The 17,900-nt window shown below is 39.3% G+C and overlaps 1 protein-coding gene across 1 annotated transcript in view; it reads left to right on the top strand.

Moving 5' to 3' along the window:
* The window catches only part of PLA2R1 (phospholipase A2 receptor 1), a 136,925-nt gene that overhangs the window by 40,719 nt on the left and 78,306 nt on the right, over positions 1 to 17,900 (top strand). The window contains 3 exon segments of the mRNA XM_055122305.1: positions 4,260 to 4,262; positions 7,830 to 7,925; positions 14,230 to 14,342. Of these exon segments, the coding sequence (XP_054978280.1) occupies positions 4,260 to 4,262; positions 7,830 to 7,925; positions 14,230 to 14,342 (212 nt within the window).

Below are 17,900 nucleotides of genomic sequence, written 5' to 3'. Positions count from 1 at the left end.
CTGAATTAGGATAGTTAACATAGGGGATACCTAGCAAATTCTCAGATCTTTGGTATAACAGGGACTAGGTTGCTCACCTAGGTGTGGGGTAAGAAGGGCGGTTTGGAACCTGAGCAAAACCCTTTGTGTGGTGGAGCTATCGAGTACTATGGTGAAGATGGAGGGAAGAACTGAGACATTACTCCATACTGTGATGGCTTTTATTTCGTTTGCTTTTGTTTTGTTTTGTTTTTATATTTTTGTATGTGTGATAGCTTTTAAGCACCATTATCTTAAAGTAGAAGGGTTTCAACAGTGCCTATAAGGGTTTTGAATATTGTGAATGGAAAATCATGGGATGAATGTAACAGTCCCTGGGGCCTTAACATCACATTTATCCTTGAGTTTCTAACTTGTGTTTCTCAAACATCTGATTAAACAGAATCAGTTTAATCCTTAGCCATTTGAATGGTTTATTATTTATTGAGGATAAACTTAATCTCTTTTATCAGATAGCAGCCGCAGTTACTGAGATTGAAAGGAGTGTTGAGATTTGGTAGCTCCTTATTCTTTCAAACCACCAGGATATCACACTGAGCTCCCCCAAGGAGCAGTTTATTAATTGTTATTTAAATAGTTTGACAAAATAATTTTGCTACCAAGAGTGAAACATTTCCAGGCACATTTTTGTGAGACAGTCATTGCTGCATCTTTTAGTCACTCTGTATATTACAAGTATGTAAAGATAGACTCACAGTTCTAAGACAGTGTCTCACTATCACACTTAACAAGGGACAATAGCCTCCCTAAAGATTTTGCTTAGATATAACTCTACTGATAAAGCCACTACAATTTACTCTGCAATATTTGATGCTTTGTTGGTTCTCTGGTTTTGTCATCATTAAGATGACCTCATTTTCTGCTGAGAGTAATTTTTTTTTATTTTTTAATTAGTGAGTCACAGTGAGGGTACAATTACAGATTCACAGATTTCGTGCTTAATTTTCCCTCATGCAGTGTTCGGGAGCCCATCCCTCCACCAGTGTCCATTCACCACCACCAATGAACCCAGTATCCCTCCCACCCCCTAATCCCATCCCCCCCACCCCACCCCGCCTCTGTGGCAGGGCATTCCAATTTGTTCTCTCTCTCTCCTTTTGGGTTTTGTGGTCTGCAATAGGGATATTGAGTGGCCATCACGTTCGGTCACTAGTCCACTTTCAGCACGCATCTCCCTTCCCGCAAGGGATCTCCAATCACATTTTACTTGGCGTTCCCTTCTCCATTTGGTATGACTTTCCCCCAGCGTGTGAGGCCAGCTTCCAAGCTATGGAGTCAACCTCCTGGTATTATATACTACTATTCTTAGATATTAGACTCCTACTCTGTTATTTTATATTCCACAGATGAGTGCAATCTTTCTATGTCTGTCCTTCTCTTTCTGGCTCATTTCACTTCGCATGATACTTTCCATGTTGATCCACTTATATGCAAAGTTCATTACTTCATCATTTCTAACATCTGCATAGTATTCCATTGTATATATGTACCAAAGTTTCTTTAACCAGTCATCTGTTCTCGGGCACTCAGATATTTTCCAGGTTCTGGCTATTGTAAACAGTGCCGTGATGAACATATAAGTGCAGATGTCATTTCGACTATACTTTTTTGTTTCTCCAGGATATAGTCCCAGAAGCGGTATTGCTGGATCAGATGGAAGCTCAATTTCTAATTTTTTGAGAAGCATCCATATTGTTTTCCAAAGGGGCTGGACCAGTCGGCATTCTCACCATCAGTGTAGAAGAGTCCCTTTCTCCCCACATACTCTCCAACAGCGGTTGCTTTTGTTCTTTTGGGGTTTTTTCTCCAATTTCATTTTTTTTTAATTTTTATTGATGAATCACCATGGGGGTACAGATGCAGGTTTACATATTCTCATGCTTGTGTTTCAGTCATATACAGCTTGAGTATCTATCCCTCCACCAGTATCCGTTCTCCACTGTTGACCCCATCATCCCTCCCACCCAGCTTTTGTTCTTTTGGATGTGTGCCATTCTCTATGGTGTAAGGTGGTATCTCATGGTTGTTTTGATCTGCATATCTTTGATGATTAGTGATGCAGAGCATTTTTTCATCTGCCTTTTAGCCATTCATATCTCTTCCTTGGAAAAGTTTCTGTTCATTTCTTCAGCCCATTTTCTGATGGAAAAGCTTGAGGAGAACTGGCAACAAGTCTTCTTTAAATGTTTGGAAGAATTCGCTAGTGAATCCGTCTGGACCTGGGCTTTTGTTTTTGGGGAGACTTTTGATTACAGTTTCGATTTCCTTGCTATTTATGGGCCTATTCAGGTATTTCAAGTCTTCTTGGTTCAGTCTTGGGAGATTGTAGGAATCAAGGAATTCATCCATTTCTTTTAGGTTCTCTTGTTTCGTGGCATACAGACTTTCAAAGTAGTCTCTGATGATCTTTTGAATCTCCTCCGTTTCTGTTGTGATGTCTCCCTTTCATTTCTGATTCAGTTTATTAGGGTTCTCTCTCTCTCTCTCTCTTTGTGAGTCTTGCTAGTGGTTTATCAATCTTATTTATTTTCTCGAAGAACCAGCTCTTTGTTTCACTGATCTTTCGGATTGTTTTTCGGGTTTCCATATCATTAATTTCTGCTCTAAATTGTATTATTTCTTTCCCTCGATCTGGTTTGGGTTCCTTTTGCTGGTCCTCTTCTAAGATCTTGAGCTGCGAAATCAAGCTATCTATATAGACCCTTTCTTCCTTCCTGAGGAAAGCTTGCAGAGCTATAAATTTTCCCCTTAACACAACTTTAGCTGCGTCCCATAGGTTCTGGTAGCTTGTGTCTTCATTCTCATTTGTTTCGAGGTATTTTTTTTGTTTCTTCCTTGATTTCCTTGTTCTTGTTGACCTATCCAGAGGTGATAAGGCAGTGTTGAAGTCTCCAACTACTATCGTGGTGCTAGTTATGTGCCCCTTAAATTCTGTTAGGAGTTCTTTTAAGTATTTTGCTGGTCATTCATTAGGTTCGTATATGTTTAAGAGTGTGATTTCTTCCTGTTGTACATATCCCTTGATGTATAGAAAATGGCCTTCGCTGTCTCTTCTGATCTTTTTCAGCCTGAAATCTATGTTGTCGGATACTAGTATGACCACCCCAGCTTTTTTGAGGGAGTTATTTGCTTACAGGATTGTTTTTCATCCTTTGACTTTGAGTCCATGTTTGTTCTGGCTATTCAGATGTGTTTCTTGTAGGCATCAGAAAGTTGGGTTTAGTTTCCGAATCCATTTTGCCACTGTGTCTCTTGATTGGTGCATTTAAACCGTTAACATTGAGAGAAATTATTGTCATGGGATGTTGTGCCATCTTTCTGTAAGGTTTGTTGTTCTTGTAGGGTTTTTCCTTGTCTTATAGTAGCCCTTTTAGTCCTTCTTTTAAGTTTGGTCTTGAGTCTATGAAGTTCCTGAGCTGTTGTTTCTCCGTGAAATAGTGTATGGTTCCTTCAAGTTTAACTGAGAGTTTAGCCGGGTAAAGTACTCTTGGTGAGGTATTCATTTCATTAAGTTTTTGCACTATATCCCACCATTGGCTTGGAAGGTTTCCTCTGATAAGTCTGCTGTGAATCTAAGGGGTGCTCCTTTGTATGTGATTTCCTTCTTTGATCTTGCTGCTTGCAGTATTGTGTCTCTATCCACGGCATCCATCATTCTGACTATGATATGCCTTGGGGATTTTTTATTTGGGTCCCTTTTAGCTGGCAGCCTTCGGACTCCTTGTATCTGGATGCCCGCATTCTCTAGCTCTGTGAATTTCTTAGCAATGATGTCTTTAATTGTGTTTTTTTCATTGGGATTGGTTCCCTGTGCTTCTGGTACTGTACTCCAGTGATTCTTATGTTGTTTCTCGTGAGGCCATCCCCTAAGACTCTAATTCACTATAGAGCTATTTTGAGATCTTTTGCCATTATTTGTTGTTGCCTATATGCTTTCTGCAGCTCATCTTCAAGCTCACTGATTCTGTCTTCAGCTGTAGTCATTCTACTATTGAGGGCTCCTATTGAGTTTTTTTTATTTCATCTACCGATTCTTTTAATTGTGTCACTTCTGTTCGTAGCTTTGAAATTTCTGCTCTCATTTCTTCCTGGATTACCTTGGTGGACCGTTCCAAAAGCTGCATCCATATCCTCCCTTAATTATTGGATGTTCATTCCATAGTTGCTTTGAGTTCGTCAACCATCTTTACGATTTCCTCTCTCAATCCTTTATCTGAGAGGAGGTTGTATTTCTGGGAAGTCCCTATTGAGGTTTCTGAGATCCTCTCTTCCATCTCTCCTGGCGGTGGGGATTTTCGCTGTTTCTTCATGTTGTTATGGGCTTTACTGTCAGGTGCACTTACTTAGCTTGTGAGGGGCCTCAGTTGAAGACGTGGGGCTATGGTCTCTTTACAAAGGACTTTTTGTGCAGCTTGATGTGTTCACTGACAGTTTTTGTGAAATTAGGATAGGCTAGGCTAGTTGACTATTAGCATATAATGACTAAGATGACCAGGGTATTCTTCAAAGGAATAGGTTATACCAACTGTGATCAAAGTGCGATGCATTGAATGGGAGAAATAACTGTGGCCGCTCCAGAAGGAGGCCACGCCCCTTTCGAGACCACGCCCCCTAAAATGAGGACACGCCCACAACAATCTTGCGAGGCTCAGGGTGGCGCAGAGGTGACTCAGAGCAGCGAGGTCAGTCTGGGAGCTTCAAAGCCAGAGTAATTTTTTATTTGACAGAAACAGACAATTCACTTAGCATGTTCACAGAACAGAAGATAACAGTTGGACAGAGGTATTTTTTCCTGTGCTAATAATTGAATCCTCCATCCCTCTCAGAGAGCCTGGCAAGTTACCGAGAGTATCTCGCCCCCACAGCAGAGCCTGGCAAGCTACCTGCCCACTCGAATTCGATATGCCAAAAACAGTAACAAGTCTCACAACAGAGACACTACTGGTGCCCACTTGAGCAAATCAATGAGCAATGGGATCACAGTGATACAGTGATACAGTGAATAATTGAATCCAGGGCCTCAAACACATGAGATATGTGTTCTATGGCTGAATCCATAGAATCCCACCCTCACAAAGAAATTATTTTTCAGAGAGTAAGGATATGTCTTTATATTATTGAATGAGACAGGGCATTTCTATTAGAAATTCCTATGAAATAGGAATGATATGGTTTTATAACTAGCAAGTTATCTAGTCGTGCTTGACATTAAATTTTAACATAAGCACATAAGAAGCTATTTTATCTATCCATCTATCCATCTGTTATTATTTTTATTAAGATACCATGAGTTGCAAAGCTATTCATAGGTGAGTTTTAGGTATACTTTGTTCCAATACAAGCACCACCACCAATGTCAGCTTCCTTCAACAGTGCCCCCAGTTTCCCTCTTCCTCCACACATCACCCCCACACCCAGTCTGCCTTCTTGACAGGCACATTTTTAAGTTTGGTATTCTTACACCAGTGAAAATGGCACATTATCAAAAATACTGAAAATAATCTGTATTGGCAGGGATGTGGGGAAAAAAGAACTCTCATCCACTGCTAATAGGAAGGAATCTTATCTGGTTCGATGCCTGTGGAAAACAGTATGGAGATTTCCAAGTAAAATACAAATTGAGCTGCCATATGACCAAGCAATTTTACTTCTGGGTATCTACAAAAACAGTCATTTGGAAGGACATATGTACACCCAGGAGTTATTTAGCAACCATAAAATGAATACTGACACTATCCTATAACTGGATTATTTGCTAGAAGATTGGGTGAGGGAGCTACAGGGTTGCTTTTGCTTTTGCAGCATTCTACATAAAATTTGCCTGGGGGTCAAAATAGGGCTCTATATTCCCCTAAAGCATAATGTGCCTGAAGTATCACCTAAAAATTCAAATAGTAAGGTTTTAGCCTAGAAGTTTGATATGTGTTAAAATAAAAAAGTTACTTGGAGAGATAAAATTTTAATTTTTTGGTAATATTTGTATTTTATTATTGATGAATAATGTAAACGCAGTCTTTGCAGAATGTGGAAATGACATGCTAAAAAAATGTGCACTGATGGTGATGGGATTGATGTAAGAATATTATATACTTAAAACTATTACTAACAACTATATAAATCATGGTGTCTTGATAAAAAAATTAAAATAAAAAAGCATGAAAATGTTGTAGGGTTTCAGAAAATAAGTGAAGAAGACTATTGTCTGTGGGGTGGGGGGGGGGGCGGATAAATACAATGCTCAAGAAAGTTATCTAGCACAATTTGTGGAAGATTCCAGGTATTTCCCCAGTACCAGGTTTATACACAGAAATGTATACACCTAGAAATGGTTTAATTAAGAAAGCAATAGTTTCACTTGATCAGGATTTATCCAAGAGAATCTCAAAGTGTGAATCCCAATCAGCAACAGCAATGTAATTTGAAAATTTATTTGAAATGCAATATTTCTGACCTGCTAAATGAAATACTGATCACAAGGTCAATCATGCATGTGTTAGTCACCCTCACTGTGATTAACTGCACACTCCAGAACATTGCTGTGTTCCAGACACTTCAAAGGAAAACCAATCACTGTCTTCCCGTTGCTCATCAATTTGTTAGAGCGGGCACCAGTAATGTTTCTCATTGTGAGACTTATTGTTACTGTTTTTGGCATATTGAATACTCACGGGTAGCTTGCCAGGCCCTGCCACGTGGGCGCGATACTCTCGGTAGCTTGCGGGGCTCTCCAAGAGGGGCAGGGATTTCTAACACGGGTCGGCCGCATGAAAGGCAAACGCCCTACCGCTGTGCTATCACTCCAGCTCAAAGGAAAACCAAGAACAAATTATTTAAAATCATATTATTATTATTATTATTATTATTATTATTATTATTATTATTATTATTATTGCTTTTTAGGTCACACCGAGCGATGCTCAGGGGTTATCCCTGACTCTGCACTCAGAAATTACTCCTGGCGGTGCTTGAGGGACCATATGGGATGCCGGGTATTGAACCCGGGTAGGCTGCGTGCAAGGCAAATGCCCTACCTGCTGTGCTATTGCTCCAGCCCTGCCAGATTAAATTTGTATTTAGTTCTAGCTCATTCTTTCCTAACTATAGTTCTTTGTATAAAACACACAAGTTAAACTTTAAAAATTGGAATAATAATTCTTCCCTCACAGTAATGTTTAAATAATATATAAAAAACATCCAACTGAAGACTGGAATGCAGTCAGGAAACATTCAATGTTGCTCTCTTCCTAACCCCATTCCCCAATCTGGGATAATCTGTTTTAGGATTATTTTCCCACTATAGCATTCCTCACTTGTCTGTAGAGAGAAATCAACCCTCTGCCTCATTGTATTTCTAAGAACAACATAAAATCCAAAACATAACCCCAACCTGAAACATTTTTTTAAAAAACTATTATATTTTTATTTAGACTTCACGATTGACATCATTGACTTCTGATTGACAACAGAGTTTCAGATATATATTTCCTACTCCAATCCTACCACCAGTGACCCCAGGTTTCCTCCCCTGGCACCTGTTCCCTTCACAGACACATTTTAAAGTGCAATTATTGTAGTTTTGAGCTGTTCCACTTCTTTGTATCTTAGCCCCCACCCTCACCCTCTACTCCATCCAGGCACAAAAACATTCATTGTAAGAGATATATATATATACACCTATATTCACTGAAACTCTTAGAACACTTACTATTCACCATTTTCTGTCAGAATAACAGGTGTTGCCTAATATTGTCAATGATAAGGTGTACTCATTCATATTTTTCCCTTAACAGGGGCACTGGAAAGTCAAAATTTGTGAAGAAAACATTTATTACATTTGTAAGAAACCAGGCCTTGTTCTTTCTGATGCTGCTTCGGGCTGTTTAGAGGTAAGTGCTGTGAGCAGAATTATGTACCCTCCATCAATTTAAAGTGATTTTCCCTCTGTGCCTCCTCCACCCTTCTTCTCCCGTCCCCATTCTTCCCTCCTCCTCCTCTTCTTCTTCCTCTTCTTCCTCTTCTCCTTCCTCTTCTTTCTCTTCTTTCTCTTCTCCTTCTCCTTCTCCTTCATCTTCTTCTTCTTCTTCTTCTTCTTCTTCTTCTTCTTCTTCTTCTTCTTCTTCTTCTTCTTCTTCTTCTTCTTCTTCTTCTTCTTCTTCTTCTTCTTCTCCTTCTTCTTCTTCTTCTCCTTCTCCTCCTTCCCCTTCTCCTTCTCCTTCTCCTTCCCCTTCTCCTCCTCCTCCTCTTCCTCCTCCTCCTCCTCCTCCTCCTCTTTCTCCTCCTCCTCCTCCTCCTCCTTCTTCTTCTTCTTCTTCTTCTTCTTCTTCTTCTTCTTCTTCTTCTTCTTCTCCTTCTCCTTCTCCTCCTTCCCCTTCTCCTTCCCCTTCTCCTTCTCCTTCTCCTTCCCCTTCTCCTCCTCCTCCTCCTCTTCCTCCTCCTCCTCCTCCTCCTCCTCCTCCTCCTCCTCCTCCTCCTCCTCCTCCTCCTCCTCCTCCTTCTTCTTCTTCTTCTTCTTCTTCTTCTTCTTCTTCTTCTTCTTCTTCTTCTTCTTCTTCTTCTTCTTCTTCTTCTTCTTCTTCTTCTTCTTTTGAATGAGTGTGGGCTCCTTTTAACCAATCAATCAGCTAGTTGGAAGAATATAAAGGACTTACATAGATTGTGGGAAGAATTGTTCTCTTGTCATCGAGTTTGATCCCAGACAACATGCTTTGGGATTAAAAATATCACTATATCACTGTCGTCCCATTGCTCATTGATTTGCTTGAGCAGGCACCAGTAATGTCTTCATTCATCCCTGTCACATTCAGGATCAGGGGAATGAGGCCCATTATTGTCACTGGTTTTGGCATATCGAATATGCCACGGGTAGCTTGCCAAGTTCTGCTGTGCAAAATTCTGCATCACTATCTTCCAGGAGCTTTGTTTTAGTCTCTGGATATTGACCATTGATGAGGTTATGTGGCACTGGGGGCAGTTTGTGGGTGTGACTGTCAAGTTACTGGAAAAACTGGGGATCTGGGTGGAGGAGGCCCAGGCCCAATCTGAGCAGGCTTGGAGATCTCAGCCACGTGTCCTGCATACCTGGGTTTGTCTGCTGTTTCCTTCATGCATGCGGCTCCTCCTAGCATATGGAGAGTGGTCTTGAGCATGGCTGTGGCTAGGTTCTGGAGGTTTTTGGCTGCCAGGGTTCTGTTTGGGGTGGGGAGGGAGACTCAATCATAGTGTAAACTTGTGCGCCATGCTTTCTTTTTCTTTCTCTACCCTCCAAGACTTAGATATCAAATAACATACAATAACAGAAATAAATGTGTGCTTTAATTAATTAATATTTGGAAAAGCAATAAATAATGTTAGGTAATAAAATATTTGAGCATTTTAATTAAAAACACTTACACTTTAGGTTTAAACTTAGAAAGTCACTGTCACTGTCATCCCATTTCTCATCAATTTGCTTGAGCGGGCACCAGTAACGTCTCTCATTGTGAGACTTATTGTTACTGTTTTTGGCATATTGAATACACCATGGGTAGCTTGCCAGGCTCTGTGGTGCAGGTTTGATACTCTCTGTTGCTTGCCGGGCTCTCCGAGAGGGGTGGAGGAATAGAACATGGATTGGCCGCATGAAAGGCAAAAGCCCTACCACTGTGCTATCACTCCAGCCCAAACTTAGAAAGTGATTTTTAAAATTCGTTGGAATAAGTCAACTATCCTGTAGTTTCTGAGATAATCTTCCCATCAGTGTTCTTCCTCAGTACGTTCTCTCTGTCTCTCCCTCAGCTCCCTGTCCAACCCTGGTCCCTTATCGTTCTGTGTCATACATTTAAATATAAGAATAGAATTTGGTGCCCTGAGTGGCTCAGCAGCAGAGTCCCCATCTTGAAAGGTGAGCCTAGTAAGCCTATGATCCCGCCCCTACTCCACATTTGAGAGAAAAAATGCTTCTGTTGTTTGGGATCCCTGGTACCACAAGGAAGTTCAATGGGGTTGAAATAGAGTACAGCAGGTAGGGAGGCCTTGACCTTGCTTTGCCAACCCAGGTTTCATCTCCAGCACCCCATTTGATTCCCCCAAGCCCCACCAGGAGAGATCCCTGAGTGAAGATCCAGTAGTAAGCCCTGAGCATCACTGGGTATGGCCTGATAACAAAATAGGAGTTCTAGATCTCCAACACAGCAGACCAAGTGTGTGTGAACACACAGAACAGTGTGTGTAAGCCTCGGGTCGAGCGCCATACTAAAAGTGAGTGAACCCCCACCTCTTACTGCGCAAGTGCATCTGCATGCTCAGCAATACAGGAACAACAGAAATAAAGGTAAAGGGGCAAACATTCCTTAGGAAAAGGAAAACAATAAATGAGTAAAAGCTTGAATTTACTTTGAGAAGAGGAGACTTTCACAGAAGGAATAAAGTTTTTGTTTTTTTTTCTAAGTGTTTTTTTGTTTTTGGTTTGCTTTGGTGTGGTCATTTGGACCTCACCAAACAGTGCTTAGGGCTTACTCCTGGCTCTGTGGTCAAGCATTACCCCTGGCGGGACTTGGGGGACCATATGTTGGTTCAACATATGGTTCGGATCATATGGTATGGATCAAAGCCAGGTAAGCTGCATGCAAGACAGGCTCCCTACCTACTGCACTATTGCTCCAAACCCCCATAAAAAATATAATAATTTTTAGCTTTGGTGCCACATCCAGATGTTCTCAGGGCAGGCTTGGGGAGCCATATGGAGTGCCAGGGATAGAACACAGGTTGGCTGTGTGCAAGGCAAGTGCTCTACCCACTGTATTGTGGGTCTCTACCCACCTAAAATATTTAATATAAATAAATACCAGATATTTATATGCTCCATGATCCTCAAAATTCCCCCAACCTAATTTTTATGCAATTTTGCTTTACTTCTCTTTTAACCTAATTAGGTTGTTCCAACTAACACTGGCCTCTCTTCAGTAACTGTGTTTTAGTCTTTAAACTGGTTGTAAACATATGAATTCCTCTTCCTTCTGCAACTGGATAGAACATGTGCCACAACTGACATGTTTTAGAGCCACTTTCCAATGATTAGAGTTCCTGAAGTAGTTATAGCTCATCACTGAACTAATCTCTCTGATCAGAAACATTGACAAAAAGTCTGTATGAAAGTGGCTTTCAAGACAACTCAACATGTTTTATTTGTGGTGACTGAGCAATTATCTTTTACGCAGCAGACACAGAAATAATGTTCTATTCAAACTTCTGTGAATTATTTTCCTGTCCTAGCAGAATTACCAGTATTTAGATATCCTGCATAAACACCTATTCTCTAACTTCATACTGAAATTTCTATTAACTTCCTTTCATCTCAACCCATAAACGTGGCTCTCTTTCAGCAATTACTTCAATGAAACTCTTTGAAGAATCTGCAAATGCACTATTAAGTTTTAAATAAATCTTAATATTTAACAGTAAAAAAAGAAAGATTTCTTCTCCCCTGAGTCACGTTTTGGAGTTAAACAATTGAGCAATTGTTTCAGTGTTGTCATCATCATTTCACCTAAAATGAAATGGCACCTAATTTACAAAGTATTTTCATGGATACAATCAATTATTCTTCCTACTTCCATTGTGTGGACAAATACCTGTAGCAGAGTTCTTTTTTGCTGGTTATTATCATGCTGCATTTTCTTTCCTTCTTGAGCCTGTTAGGTTTGTGTTTGTTTTGCTAAACAACCTGGGATCTAATACTGCAAAGAAAAAATCTTTTGTTAGAAATGTCATATTGTCCTCTTCACCTTTATTCTCTTCTGTATCCAAAAACACAAGCATCTGAAATTCCTTGCCATCCTCAGAGGTCAGAGAGCTCTGACTGGAGCTCCTGGTAGCTCCCAGACTTGTGGTGAGTTAATAGAAGGCTGGTGAACAGAAATGCAGGGAGAGAAGTTAGAGCACATCCTGGCTGATGGTATGTGAAAATCCTGGATCCACACCTCATTTTCCAATATGTTTTGAACTAAAATAGCTCATATGAACTAAAATAAGATTTTCTTTCATTTACTTGCAAGAAAACAGAGACCATCTCCAAGGAAAATAGCAGAAATCAGTTTCTATCTGATCAAACTTGGTAAATATTAGTATAGCACAAAACAAAATTCACTTTAATGTAAATGTATGAAAATAGATTGATGCAAATGGTGTGATTTCATAATACTGGGGAGTGTGGGGAAGAACTAAAATTATTCATAGGAAATAAGACAGAAGGTACGGCTTTGAATACAAGCTGGAGTAAGCCTCAACTCCAAGGATCACTAGGGGTCACTCTTGAGCACAGAGGCAGTAACAGCGCCTGAGTCACACCAGGTATGGCCCATCTTTTCCTCTTCTCCCAATAATAATAATAAAAATAAAATTAACTCCGTTGAAATATTGAAAACTAATGAATATATGTCTCTTGTTACATAATTTTAAAGAATGGATCTACCTCTCACTGTTTCCAAGGCTGAGCTAAACTTCTTGCCTTCTTTGTAAACTTCCTTGCTTTCTTTGTAAATGGATAGACTATTGATTTAGGGATAATATTACCAAAAGGAATATATTATACAGCCTTTATTTGGAAGGATTGTGTTCCATCCAAGACCACTGTAGATCACACCCTAATTGAGTTCCAGGCAAGCTTATCTATTAGTCTGTGAATAAATCCAAGTTCCTAACCCAGTGACTCTATGGGGTAGTATGAAATAAGTAATATGAAAGAAAGTTTTTAAACTATATGCTATTATCTGCACATATGTACTCTTGGCTTGTACTAAGTTCTTAGTTCTATAGTAAGGTTGCTTCTTGAGTTACCTACCTATGGTTCTTAGAAGAGTCTATCAGTATTGTCCATGTTACAGAAGAGAAAACTGAAATATGGGGAGCTTAAATAAGGAAACATGGGATTAAAATTTATGTCTCAGAGATAGCACTCAATTTCCATATCCTGTTAGAGTTATTTGAAGTTCTTTGAACAGTATATGTGAAGAGTATATGTGAGTCTCAACAGTGTATATGTGAGAGACATATAAGGGGAAGAAGGTAGAGAACGAACAAGAAATGGGACAAGGGAGAGAGAAAGAGAGCTACTGAGTATCTCTCCATTTTAATTTGCTTTTGAGGTTTTAATACTTACTGTTAGCTTACATTTTTTTCAACAATAAAAACTAAACATAGTGGGCTGCATGCAATCATCTGTGGTTCAATTCCCAGCACCAGATTGTCTCCCAAACACTGCAAGGCGTAGCACCCAAAACCCCAAAATAAAAAATAAACAGGTTTACTTTGCACCACTGATATACCAAGAGTAGCACACCACATTTGATGTGGTATAAAGTAGAAAGCAACCAATCTTAGAAGGAAATACATTTATATATATATACACATATATATGTATGTATGTGTATATATATGTATATCCACACAAGGCTCAATCTTTAACAACATGTTACTAATCTCTTATAGAAGGGCTTAATGGCTTCTGGGTGAAATACAACAATCTTCACACACTCTCCTCTAAAAACTCTTTTTTAGATCAATTTTAGATTATTCATAATGAGTAATACAAAATAAATTATTTCTGTTCTGCTTTGGGAACGGGTTTGGGGTTCGGGATAGAAACATTCAAAATACAATGGTGGGAAGGTGTAATGGTGGTGGGATTGGTGTTTGAATATCAAATGTAATGAAATGTTGTGAGCTACTTTATAAAATTAAATTAAAAAGAAATGAGTAAATAAACATAGAAGTGTATATCTAATAGCGTTCATGATACTGTAGCACTGTAGCACTGTTCTCCCGTTGCTCATCGATTTGCTCTAGCGGGCACCAGTAACATCTCCATTGTGACACTTGTTACTATTTGTGCATATCGAATATGCCACGGGTAGCTTGCCAGGCTCTGTCGTGGGGGCGGGATACTCTCGGTAGCTTGTCAAGCTCTCCAAGAGGGACGAAGGAATCAAACCCGGGTCGGCTGTGAGCAAGGCAAATACCCTACCCGCTTTGCTATTGCTCCAGTCCGGCATTAGTGATGCAACTAATATAATAGTATCATGACAGAAATTTAAGCTTGGAGTTTAGGGTGAGTCAGATAAGAAAGTTACTTCTGTGCTACATAAGAATACGAAATCAGAAGACTATTTCTAATAAAATCTCATTATATCTTGATTTTTCTTTTCCTTTTTTAAGGGATGGGAGAGACATGGACTATTTTGTTACAAAATTGACACTGTTCTTCGAAGCTTTGAACATGCCTCCAGTGGTTATTACTGTCCCCCTGCACTTGTAAGCATACAAAACAGGTAAAGAGACATATTTTCTATCAGAAATGTGACTGTTTTAACCTTAGAGGGCCTTGAATGATAAAATTTAGCCACCATTAGTAACTTGTCAAAATCTAAAGTGCGCCATACATTAGGGTATTAAATTATTTGAATTATTGATTGAGATGAATTTAAATCATACTATTGTTAGTCCTAAATTGATTTTTGAGTCACAGCAAAATTTAAGATGACTTTTTTTTTCATAAAAATGTATTAGGTATCTAACTCTGATTAGGTATTCAGTTATACTCATATACTACCTTCTAAATGTATGCAATAGAATGAAATATTTAACAATTGAATCTGGGGGTGCTAGGTTTTATTTTTACCTTGGTTTGGGGAGTCATATCGAGAAGTGGTCACTGATTACTTCTGTTAGGTGACCATGTTGTACGAGGGTTCAAATCCTGACCTTGTGCATGTGTTCAGCCCTCTGAGCTCTCTCCCCAGAACGAACAGTTAAGTTTATTTTTCAATGTCATGAGTTGTACTTTGCTTTTGTTTCTGTTGTTTTTTTTTAAAAAAACAAATAAATTTAATCTAATGATAGTAAAGTTTCTCCACCAGTTCTCAGGTCTGTGTTTGTTTGAAGTAGTCTCAGTGCCGACAGAAAAAAAAATTCCTTTTTTAACACTGCATAGAGTTCACTGAGTGGTACAGATAAATAATTGGGAATAAAATGTCAAAATCTGGGGCTAGAAGAATTGTACAGCAGGAAGGGCACTTGCCTTGCATACAGCCAACCTGGGTTCAATCCTCAGCATACCATTTGGTCCTCCAAGTCCACCAGGAGGGATTCCTGAGCACAGAACCAGGAGTACAACAGATGTGGCCCCCAAACAAAATTATCAACAGTAGAAGTGACTTCAGTGTCACTGTCCATGCCAGGAGAACAATGAGGGCTGGGAAGCTAACACCCACAAACTAAAGCAAGGTAGAATTCTTTCATTCTTCTGTAAAGACACATGCTTGCAAAGCATGTCACTTGTTTTCTCCTAAAACCATTGCCTTTCAAAATATTCACCAGGACAACTGTGCTAAGGGTCTCATTCAGAAGCCCTTCACTTTAACATCTAATGAGTAGAAGGAATACCTGTAGGCTTCCTCTGATAGTTCACATTCAAAGCCATCTATGTTTCTTCCTCCTCTTACCTCCTACCTGACTTCCTAGGCTTACCTGTAAACCAAGTAGAGAAAGCACACCCTCATATACACAATAGGAATAGATTGACAGCATTGCACAAAACACATTCCTGATATAATACTTTATGCTCAATACAACCTCCCTGTAAGCTCCAGCCACACTTTTGGTTTTTCTCAGTGTTGTTTTAATTAAACTTTCTGCTTCCCAGAAGAACCACCAGGTAAACGAAATACTTTATCCTCAACCTGTCAACCCACCCAAAAGTTTCAGATCACTTTGGGTTGGATGTTCTTTAGTCAGTCACTACTGGGCTTGATTCAGGGACCTGACCAGTGAAACACCTCTTTGTTAATTATAATTAAGATATTTTCATCAAAGGAAAAATATATATACACATATTTATACGCATTAATTTGAAAGCTACATCCAATGGTGCTTGGGGCTTACTCCTAGCTCTGTGTTCAGGGATCTCTCCAGGGGTGACCATGTGCAATGTCATGGATCAAACCAGAGTTTGTTGTGTGCAAGATCAATGCCTAAACCCCTGTAAGTTCTCTCCAACTCCAAAATAAGTCCGATTATTTCATCTGTATTTATGTCGTATTCTTTTTCCGTGTGTGTGTGTGTGTGTGTGTGTGTGTGTGTGTGTGTGGAGGTGGTACCTCTCCTTACCTTGAGTGTCTGTGAGAGACTAAGAATTATTTTTCATTTGTAACCTGACAATAAAAGTCACACTAGAACCTATTCAAAAAGTAATTCTTGAACCCTGTTTCTTGAGAGGCACCATGCTGTGCTTCTCATTGGCATGCTGTACAAAAGAAGTAAAAGGTGTATGAGTGTAAGGATATTTCCTACAGGCCAGATTCTAAAAGGGTAAGAGTATGTAGACTCATGAAACAAATAAAGACAGTGGAATAAAACAATACATGGGTAAACTTTAAGTGAATTATATATAACCCAAAGTGATCCAAGGAATATAGAAATCTGTTAGAGTTCAAAGGCTTCCCTTACTAAAAGCATGTTAGGCACTTCAAATAGATGATAGAATGTATCTGGGGAAAAAAACTCTGCTCTTTTCCATTCCCAAAAGCTGGTGATAAGAGGATGTTGTGAACAGTTTAAGCTTCTTCATTGATAAATTATATTCAGTAGTTTATCTGATGTTTGTTTCAACTCTAAAGCAGAACTAGGGCATAGTTAAGATTGTTTTCATTCCAGCCTCAATCTCTAAGCATCCCAGATGTCACTGGCATGCTGCTTCAGTCACCAACCTGGTCTCAGAAGTCTCTCTCTCTCAGGCAGTTAATTTGCACATATACCACTCTACTAACACATCTGTATTGAAAGAATAGGTTCCAAAAAGGAATGTGCAAGTGAAAGAAATGAAGGGTCTCATGTTCTTGATTTACCTACTCAGTACCCATCAGGTGGGAAACAAAGATCCACACTGCTCTTTGAATGACATGCATGCTCGAATATTTTTTATAGTATCCTTGGCTCAAGAAGGATAGATAATAGATGAAAAGTCTCTTAGGATTTAAGAATGTCCACTACCAACTTTGGTAATCATTTTCTTCCATTACTGATTTCCTGTTTGAGTTAAGACACTCCCGTCATTCACCAGTACCCAAGCTTGTAGCTGCTAATTGATTTTCCACTCTTCTGCACAATTGAGTGACAGGTTTGATGGGCACAATTAGAACCACCTGCTACAAATTACTTCTTTTGTTATTGGACAATTGCTCCTGGTCTAAGACTTTTAACACTTTGTGGAACAGAGAAGGGGAAGAAAAACAGATCTTCATTGATGAATAAAAATTTTATTTGCTTTTCTTGTTGTTATTAGAACAAAGGCTAAAAATTAGAACATTTGTTAAAACTAGTTGCTTTGATTTCTGTCAAAGTATGAATGCATTTCTTGAATTCCAAAGTTACTAGAGATCATTGTCAAAATGCATGTAGATCTAAGTCTTGAATCAACTAGCCATGGAATATTTAATATAACATTATCCAATGAGCTTTAATTCTGTAAATTTATCAAAAGTAAGAAATCCTGCAACAGCATCTCATGGGGTGGGGGGCGGGGTGCTGGTTAACACCTGGTAGTTCTCAGGGGTCATTCTTACTCTTTGCTCAGGATTTACTCTTAGCTCAGATGGGGTAGGTACTGGTATCCAACCAGCCACCACATCTCCTGTATTATCTCTCTAACCCCAACATCTAGTATTCTTTCTAGCTTTTATTGTGGATTATATTCAAGCATTCTCACAATTCTTTCATTTTTCAATTGCCATATCTCCCCACAATTTTGTAGCTAACTTTTTTTATTCAACTGGAATCAGCAGGCAATTTTTGAGGTGGGGTGAGGGGAGGGGGCATGAATGTGGTGCAGA

This window comes from Sorex araneus, chromosome X (genome assembly GCF_027595985.1).
Source record: "Sorex araneus isolate mSorAra2 chromosome X, mSorAra2.pri, whole genome shotgun sequence".
Classification (NCBI taxonomy): domain Eukaryota; kingdom Metazoa; phylum Chordata; class Mammalia; order Eulipotyphla; family Soricidae; genus Sorex; species Sorex araneus.
The sequence above is the reverse complement of the archived record's forward strand: the minus strand, read 5'-3'. Positions and strand labels throughout refer to the sequence as shown.